Source organism: Strix uralensis, chromosome 2 (genome assembly GCF_047716275.1).
Source record: "Strix uralensis isolate ZFMK-TIS-50842 chromosome 2, bStrUra1, whole genome shotgun sequence".
Classification (NCBI taxonomy): Eukaryota; Metazoa; Chordata; class Aves; order Strigiformes; family Strigidae; genus Strix; species Strix uralensis.
This window is the reverse complement of record NC_133973.1, coordinates 33,921,105-33,930,229: the sequence shown is the minus strand read 5'-3', so window position 1 is coordinate 33,930,229 and position 9,125 is coordinate 33,921,105. Positions and strand designations below refer to the sequence as shown.

At 44.4% G+C, this 9,125-nt stretch overlaps 1 protein-coding gene across 1 annotated transcript; it reads left to right on the top strand.

Annotated features, from left to right (window-relative positions):
- Positions 1-900: 900 nt before the first annotated feature.
- DONSON (DNA replication fork stabilization factor DONSON) lies at positions 901-8,421 on the top strand. The gene is made up of 10 exons (XM_074858252.1): positions 901-2,375; positions 2,757-2,837; positions 4,022-4,225; positions 4,601-4,779; positions 5,271-5,449; positions 5,549-5,672; positions 5,793-5,897; positions 6,617-6,815; positions 7,553-7,768; positions 8,059-8,421. Exons 1-10 carry the CDS (start codon positions 2,100-2,102, stop codon positions 8,194-8,196), a joined length of 1,701 nt encoding a protein of 566 aa, XP_074714353.1. The 5' UTR covers positions 901-2,099; the 3' UTR covers positions 8,197-8,421.
- The last annotated feature ends 704 nt before the right edge of the window (positions 8,422-9,125 follow it).

Below are 9,125 nucleotides of genomic sequence, written 5' to 3'. Positions count from 1 at the left end.
AGGACATGTTATTGACAGTAAGAGTTCCGCCCACAGCTGATTTTCTTCATTTTAGCAACCAGGCAGTAAACCTAGTAGATCTAGAGTCCATAAGCTGATACAATCATGTCATTCAGATGTTTGAGGCGCTTTATGTATCTTGTTACTGTAACGTTATCTTTGATATCTTTCCAGCAAGACCTTCCTATGGTGTGTACTTTCACTTCCCCTCTTTTAACCTCAGTCCTATGCCTAGCACAGATCAAATCTGTTTATCCAACATTCTCCATTACCATGAACCATCTGCAAATAAGCAGTAGGGAAGGAACTGCTGGTTTTCTTTCTTCAAAGCAGGCTTCTTACCTGCTCTTATTTGAGACCAAAAATATTTTTTTTGTTCAACTGTGCTATTCATTTTCACTGTGTGGATGGCTCAAACAGTGGACACTAGCACTTTAAACCAGTGTAAGAAGTTGGAACATTTGAGTGAAAAAGATTATCTAGAACCATGATTAATAGATCTTCTATCATTCATCAGACCTGTAGTAGGTTCTTGATAAATGATGCAAGGGAAACACATAAAAGCACGAGTAAATTGTTATTTTACTACTAATGTGATGTAATGCAGCCTTGAAAATAAGTGAAGCTTTTATGCATGTGTACACACAAGTCTAAAGCATGTGAATCCTCTATTAGTTTGACATTTATTCTGAAGCTTTGCTTATTTTTATTTTTTCCGATGTCATTCATTTTAGCCTAAATGTTTGCAAAATAAAGTAGATCAAAGGAAAGGAGTTAAAAAATAAGGTGTATAAAAACTGGAACAACCACTGACAGAACTGCAGAAGAAAGATTTTTACAGTATATATTTTATTCTATTAGATCTTTTTCAGCAGGTATGTTGCTCCTGACTACATCTATAAATGCCTTTTGAACTCCATGTACAACAGACTAAGGCTAGCTATTGCTTGAAGTGGTCTAGACTTTCAGATGGATCAAGTTAAGAAGCAAATGTTTCTTTGTACTTTGGGTGTTAAGCTGCCTGTTGGTGCATTTAGCTAGCCGAGATGTCTCAGTGTTTTCTCATCTCTTTAATAATGCTAGCTTTAGATTGGCATCTACTTGAACAAGAGGGTTCATGAGGCTTCCTAAGCAATTGCTTCCTCTCTTGCACATCCCCTGACAGAAGAAAGCAGAAAATAGTTTTGAGCATGAGAGCAAGGCTCCCCAGCACAGAGGGGAGAGGCTGCCTATTCCTCTGTAGCTTTGACAAGAAAGTCCTATGTGCCTCGCTGCTACCTGTACGCTGATCTGACAGCCCTGAGAAGGCTGCCCGTGGTCTCCTGGAGCACTAATAATGGCAGGAGGCTCAGGCCGTTGCCCTGGATTCACTGACAATGCTTCTGCTCTGAAGACCTCAAGCCCCACACAGCCAAGATGACAGGTGGATGATGCACAGACTGCTGTTAAGGGCAGCCACATGTCTTCAAAACCAGCCTTGCCTCTGGATTAGTTTTACAATCCATCATTGTTTTATTTAATAGCCTTTAGAGGTGTGTTTCACAAAGCAGCATCTGTCTAGCATGGGCTGAAACCTACTGCCCACTTTTTGGTGGTGAGCGGATGGATGACTTTCTGCAAGTCTGAAGTAAAATATTCCAGCATGAACCCTGGCTAGGGCCTCGGGTTGCAGTCAGTACTAGCTTTCTACCCCAAATATGCACAGTGTGTGTTTAGTCTCACATTTCACACGACTGGGACCATGTTCTAGTATCTTCACATGTGATTTTTGTCCTGGTGCAGCCATGTGGCGATTTCCTTGATACTGACCTGGAGAAGTTCAGGCAGGTTTCAGAATTTACGTTTTTTAGCAGTAACGCTTTTTTTTTTATTTACAACCCGAGGCGGGGTGGGGAGGGGCGGCGGAGCAGCGGCCGCGGTCCCCGGGGCTGGCGGGAAGCACTGGCCCGACCCCTCAGACACCCCGGGGCTCTTCCGCGGGCCGGCGGAAATGGCGGCGACGGCCGCGTTCCCTCAGCACCGCCCGGGGGCGGAGCTCGCGCCTTTTCGCGCCAAGCCGGGACAGCCTCTCCCGCCCGGCAGCTCCGCGCCGCCCGGCCATGGCCGCCCCCGCCGTGCCCGGGTACTCGCCCGGCTTCAAGAAGCCGCCGGCGGTGCTGCGGCTGAAGCGCAAACGGCTGCGGAGGAGCGAGCCCGTCGCCGCCGCCGCTCCCCCGGCCTGCGGCGCGGCCCCGCGGGCCCCCACCGCACCCGCCCGCCGCAACCCCTTCTCCAGCCTGGACAACGCGCCGCGGGCGGCCGGCACCCTGCAGCCGCTGGAGCCGGCCCGGCGGCCGCCGGCGGGCGGGTCCCCCTCGGCAGCGCCCTTCTGGCAGGTAGGGCCGGGGTTTGTCTCCCCCGCGGCGAAGTGGGGCCGGAGAGGCGAGGGCAGAAACGGGAAGGGCGCCCTGGGCAGAGAAGGGGCCTCCGCGCTGGCGCCCTCAGCCGTCGCCCTCGGCCGGGCGCGGCAGCCCCGGCCCGGAGCCCCCCCAGAAATCCAGCCCCCGAGCCTGGGGCTTGCCTCAGCTTTGCACATCGATTGAAACCGAGCCAGTGCACTTCACTGGGTAGGTGTCCTTTGGTCGCGCCGCAGGGTGGGTATTTGCAGCCTGTATGTGCTTAGTATCACTCTCGAAATTTCACTGCAAGGGGCGGTTTTTTAAATTATCAACCTGGTTCGTATTTTGTGCTCTATCTTACGCTCCTTTTTTATCCAGCTTTTAGAGCCTGTTTGTGAAGATAAGCCCGCCCAGAGAGCAGAGCCCTCTGAAAGAACCGACATCCTCACCCTAACCGATGTATGAAACAGCGCATTCTGCTTCTGAAACGTTTTTAGTGGTTCTCAGGTCACAAAAAAGCTGAAACTGTTTAACTTAATATTTGATGGCCCATCTCTGTATAAAACGATGTACTAAAACGTCAGCGTTCAAGAAAATGTCGTAAATTGCCTTGACATTTACTGTTATGGTGACAGTCTTTTAAAAGCCAGCCTTCGGCCTGACATTGCTACCGTTGTAGTTCTAGTTGACTGAGGTGGTTGTCATCTTCCAGTTTAATTACAATGTTTACTACAGTTCTTCAGTTTCTTAGTTTTATATTTTGTTGAGATAAGAATGTTCTTCAAAGTAATACATCTCCTGCAGTCTTTTATTCAGCTGCAGAAGGGAACAAACAGCTTCACCAGGCACATAGGAAAGAGAATGCCTGAAAACCAGTCCTTGAAAGAGAGTTTCAAGCAGACAACATCTAACGTTGTTACAGGTTCAGAAACTTAAGTTCAGACTAAGTTAAGCAGAATAGAAAAATGACCTCTCAAAGAGAACAAACTACCCTAGAGCTCCCCAGTGGGGTTTTTTGCATCCTCTAAGAAGCATTTGAGATTACAGTCACCAAGAGAGGATGAAATGAAGTAACTGTTTTGGCATGGAAATTCTTGTCTTCATAAACTTAAGTCTGACTTTTATTTTTTTGAATCATTCATCCTTTTATCTGTTCCTAGTTTATTGGGAAGACTCCTGTGAATGCAAACCCTATTCTGCATTTTTATAAGCAATAGAGTGCCAGAATCTGCTACTGACTAAAATAATAAGTTGAGTAGAAACAGTGACTTTGGTTAGCCTATGAGCAGTCAAACTCTGCGTAACTTGGAATCCAGAAAATCTGTCTGCAAAAGCTTTTTTTTTTAAGTATCTCTTAACACCTGTACTTCCTTGGGATCAAAATGAGCTAGGCATTTTTGCTGTTGCACTGAAGTGTACAAAAAATTGCAGGAGACCACAGGTTTAACTTGTCTTTTTATAGGCTACTAAACTCAAGATGTTACGTGTAATAGCCGTAGACAAGTATCTGGTCTGCCTGCCAGGAAAAGCATATTGAATCAGCATGGGAGGAGACCTAACCTTGCTAAAATATAAGTAGGTAGCTACATATGGGTTTTCTAAATTTTTCTGTGGGTTAACTGATGCTATTTCTGTTTTGTAAGGCCCTTCGTTTACCTGTTGCTGTACCTGAAGTTCCCACCTCACCAAAATATGAATTTCCTGCAGACTGGAGTATTAAAACACGACTTCTATTTATGTCTTCCAAACCGTTTACCTGGGCAGAACATTTAAAAGCACAAGAGGAAGCTCAAGGATTTGCTCAGCATTGTAGAGCTACAGAAACAAACTTGCCACAGAGCATACAGGTAATACTTTGAGCGTAGCTCAGAGTTCCAGCTTTAGAAAGAAGAATGTACCTTTGCACCTTTCCTTAAACATGCTGGCACTGAAAGCTTGATTGTGTTTTGATTTGGTCTTCCTTGCATTAAGAATAAGGCTCACTTAGGCTACTAATTTAATTCTGTCCATGGCTTGTACTCACAGTGGCAAACAGGGGTGAGTGGTCATTTAACTTCAGCCATGGAGTAGTTGCCAGTTTCTGTCCATGTTTCTTCAGTCTGGCTTACTCACAAGCCTGGGAATATTTTTTAGTATTTAGTGTCATATTTTTTAACCCATCACTTGCAATGCTGCCTTAATTAAAGCATTACTGTCCTCATAAAATACTTTTTGACATCTAGGAACCAAAACTGTCGACGGAACTGCGTTGTGCCTTTCAGCAAAGCCTCGTTTACTGGCTTCACCCTTCACTGCCATGGCTGCAGCTGTTCCCTCGGATTGGAGCAGATAGGAAAATAGTTGGAAAGGCTAGTCCTTGGTCACAGGATGAAGCCTTGCAACAAGTGCTAATGAGTGACTGGTAAGTGGAACCAAACAACTAATGTATTCGGTAAGGTTAAGACAATGGGGTTTTAAGTAACACACAAGTTCCTTCCGTGGGAAAGCTTTTTAATTTTTTTTTTTTTTCCAGCTAGAATGCTTGTTATTTTGAGTCCCAGGTTAAGGAAATGTAAGACTAAAGCTACCTTCTTGTGTTAAATGCCCCTCTCCAATCCCAGTTGTTGATTTGGGTCGAATTCCATAAATCCTTTTAGCAGGTTGCCTTTGATGTTTCAGGTAAACCCATGTGCTAGAAAGCAAGTGTGCCGGGAGAGCACAGCAATCACGAACAGGCAGCATTTCAAAGTGCAGCTTCTTAGATGTTGAGCACATCTGAAAATCTGGCTAATCATTCAGTGTGCTCTCAGACCTGTGCAGAGTACACATCACTAACAGCCAGCCAAATCCAGTTTGATGTGTCAACAGCAAAGAATTAACTTCATTACAGAACTGTTTTACTCTAATTTGCAGGTCTGTCAGCTTTACTTCGCTGTACAATCTGCTCAAAGCCCAGCTGTGTCCCTACTTCTATGTATGTACCTACCAGTTTACTGTCCTGTTCCGTGCAGCCGGTCTTGCGGGAAGTGATGTTATCACAGCTGTAGTTTCTCCCACAACTAGAGGTTTAAGGGAAGCCATGAGAAGTGAAGGTAAGGTGCAGCCAGTCCAATGAGGATTTGAATAACTGATAAAAGTGCATTAGCTGTGTTACAAAACCATTCATTGCTTGCTTTCCTCCTCTGTCCAAGGCATAGAGTTTTCTTTACCTTTGGTAGAAGAAAGTAGAACCAGGAAACAAAAAAACTCTGAAGTGAATTTGGAAACAGAAGTTGCTAAAAACCTCGAAGTGCGCAACAGCGTGGAAGATGGAGAGTATGTAATAAGTCTTCTACAATGCTAGAATTCAGGGGCATCTACAGACTCCTGCACATTCCATTTGGAAGACCTTTGTAGGAAGTATTGCCTTCCTAACACTGATTCTGTGTTTCCCAGGGAACCAGCTCCAAGCGATGATGATGATGATGAAAGTTTCTCCTGGCTTGAGGAGATGGGAGTCAAAGACAAGGTTAAGAAACCAGATGCTATTTCTATTAAACTGTATCCTTTCTTTGCACGTCAAGATGTATGATGCTGGAAAACCGTGCAGATGTAATCTTGTGGGTATAGATTTAAGTTTTATAAAAGCTTTTGAGACCTTATTTCCAAATACTAATCCTCACATTACTGCATATTAAGAGACTCCGCATGTCTTTTCGAGTTCCTTTATGACAAGTATTTCTAGATGCTTTTCTTCTTGAAGGAAAAGCCATTGTGAATTGTTAGTGTAACTTTGTAAGATCCAAGATCCATTAGGTCACAATCTGATTTTGTCACCTCATATAGGTTCACTGGCAAGACTCATTAGCTTTTTTTAATTTTTTTAAAGCATGTATGTTATTTTAGGCTAGGTTTACACTTGGAAGTAGTGTGGCATAGTAGGGGGACAGCTGTAAACCAGAACAGCTGTTGTCCAGAACCTGTAGGTGTTTCAGAGCGACCGATAAACTCTCTCTTCCCCTGGTTCCATTTGTATTCAGAGCACCTGAGGTTTCTAATAATGAAATCAGAAGTCAGGTTTAAGATGCTGCTTAATATTTGATGAACAAATCTGAATCAGTGTAAAGCTGGGTGGGGTTGTTTTGTGGTTTTTTTGTTTAAATGACTTGATTGGTCAGGGGGAGGGAGTTTCTTCTGGAGTTGCACTGCTCCGATTCTTCCTTTGGTGCACTGATGCTTTTCCCTTCCTCACGCCTTTCCTTTGACTCCAGTCAATACAGTCGTAAGGAGAAGCATGAGGTACAGATGGATCACAAACCCGAGTCCCTCGCATTAGTGAAAGGAACAAACACATTCACCTTGCTGAACTTCTTGATAAACTGTAAGAGCCTAGTGGCTGTTGCAGGTCCACAAGCAGGGCTTCCACCAACTTTACTGTCCCCTGTTGCTTTCCGAGGCGGAACAATGCAAACACTCAAAGTAAGTAACACACTGTCTCTTTTCTAAGAAAATAAAGTTGTTTCTTCACTCAGTAAATTAGACGCTGCCTTTGTATGGTTTCCCTCAGGTACAGCAGAGTAGTTTTTGTTGCGGTAGCCCGAGTTAACCTTTTGACTGTGATACAGACTGCCTCCTAAATCGTCTCTATCCACATCAATCTCTGCTGCTAAACTGAAATCCCAGTATTTCCATTCTTCACATCCTGATAAATAAGAGGTTAAGCAGACTTCCCAGATACTAAAACGGTTGTTAAAAGATTCTCCTGAGATCTTACGGGTCTCAGACTGTATCACTGCTGCTTGCGATGCAGGAGCCTCGGAACCATGGCTCACCATCTCTTACTAGAAGAGGGGTGGGTATGAAAGGATATGCTGGTAGTACAAGTGGCACAGTCTTCTTCCCCCAGAGCAGTAGTTCATCAAACTGTTCTTCTGCAGTTAACTTTCTTAATATTGTGTAGCATTCCTGCATATCACAGTTGGTACATTTTAGGAGTTGTTACAAAGATAGTAAAACCATTATTCTAATACTATATACTAGTATTATACTAGAATATACTATTCAATACATAATTCTAATGCATTGAACAGTAAGTTGGCAATATTGAAAAGCATTTTTAACTTTCAGTGGGACTGTGGCACTGCAGTATTAAAGTAAATGAAAGTAGGACTTGATTTGGCACGTCAAAAACTAATGCTGTCTGGTCTTTTCTTCAGGCTCGCAGTCTAAATGCCAAAGCCAGGGTTCAGTTGGCCTATGAGGATATATTCAGTCTGGAGATCGTAGGCCCCGTCCTGCCTCACTCCCTGCACTCACTGACAATGCTGCTCAAGGCCGCGCAGAGGGGAGCGTTCTCTGCTGTATTATATACCCATGAGCCCACTGCCGTGTTTAACACTCATCTCGACACTGCAAGCCCTGCCTTAAATAAGGTAAGGAAACTAGCAGAGACGATCTTTCCTGTTAGGAATAGTATCTTTATCACAAACCATAGGACACTGAGTGACACAAAACTTTCCCTTAATACATGGGTTTACACCCAATTACTCGTGATCACCAGCTGGGAGCCCTTGGGGCTGGTCATTCCCTCAGAAATGGCATCACAGGAAAAATGAGCTTTTCAGGAGTTCCCCAGAGGTACACCAGTGAACATCAAGAACTACAGGTATTTCAGACAGAAATACCTATTCCTTATCTCTGTTCTTGATGTGAATTTCCACAGGAAGCTGTACGCAAAGATCTTCCTACGTGTGGACTGCATCCTAAGACTTTGGATCAACTGAGTCAGTGTCCAACATTGGGAAAATCTTCCGTCCGATTTCTGGAAATGAAGGATTATGCTTATACCTGGAAGTCCTAGGTATGCTAGTGCCATTGACTGGAAGAGAACATGCAGTTGCTGTACTTCATTCAGGTCTACACAGGTGGCACCTGTGCAGCACCAGGAGGGGTATAATCTAGTTGAACATCACAGCCAACAACTATTGCACATCACCCATCATTCAAAGGACTTTTGAAGGAAATAAAGGAAGAGGTCTTTTGTATTTTAGAAAGCCTTTTTTAAATAAAACTTGATAAAACATGATTATTTAATTGGTCTGAACTGTGTCTGGAAGGTCTGTATTCTTCATGCACATGGAAACTCTATTGTGAAGTTCAGAATTTCTGCCACTGCTCTGTGCAGTACCTCGTGACCATTTTGGAGGGGTGGAATTCTTGGCAAACACTTTCCAAGACTGCTTACAGCACCTTGCCAGGAGCTGGACAGCTACACCTTGGTATGTTGCACCTCTTGGTTTGGAGTCAGCTCTGAACACCACAAAGCCAGCTGAAGTCAGATGACCACAGGCACAGAGTTCTGGCTGCAGCTGAATCAGATTAAAGGTTAAGATTCCTCAGAATGCTCAGTGTGGCTGTAGTATTCCCATACCCACTTATGTTAAAATGATAGCAGCAATTTGTGCAAACCATAACCTGAATCAGAACAAGCTGGAGCAATAAAATAGTTCCGGCACCTGATTGAAGACAGAGAAAATGAGAGGCAGGAGGTGGCTGCTGCTCTGACTCTGTATGTTCATAGCAAGAGTAGAGTTTATTCACGGGTTTCACACGGTCTGTTTCACTGCAGGTAGAGTAAGTCAAAGCTGGTATTTTGGAGGCGTGTAGGTCACTTTTCACCCAGCTATGGGGTGATCAGATGCCTGCAGCAGATTATACTAAAGCTGGAGAGCAAGATCAAGAAGAGTCATGCCTATGCCCTCCAGCAGGATTCCTAATGCAGCCGGTATT

What these genes read in the sequence shown, in the direction of transcription:
- DONSON (XM_074858252.1), top strand. Translation starts at nt 2,100, where the DNA reads ATGGCCGCCCCCGCCGTGCCCGGGTACTCGCCCGGCTTCAAGAAGCCG. An exon ending in CGGCAGCGCCCTTCTGGCAG is followed by an intron (nt 2,376 to 2,756) that starts GTAGGGCCGGGG and finishes TTTTTTATCCAG; the next exon opens with CTTTTAGAGCCTGTTTGTGA. An exon ending in GATGCTATTTCTATTAAACT is followed by an intron (nt 5,898 to 6,616) that starts GTATCCTTTCTT and finishes CAGTCAATACAG; the next exon opens with TCGTAAGGAGAAGCATGAGG.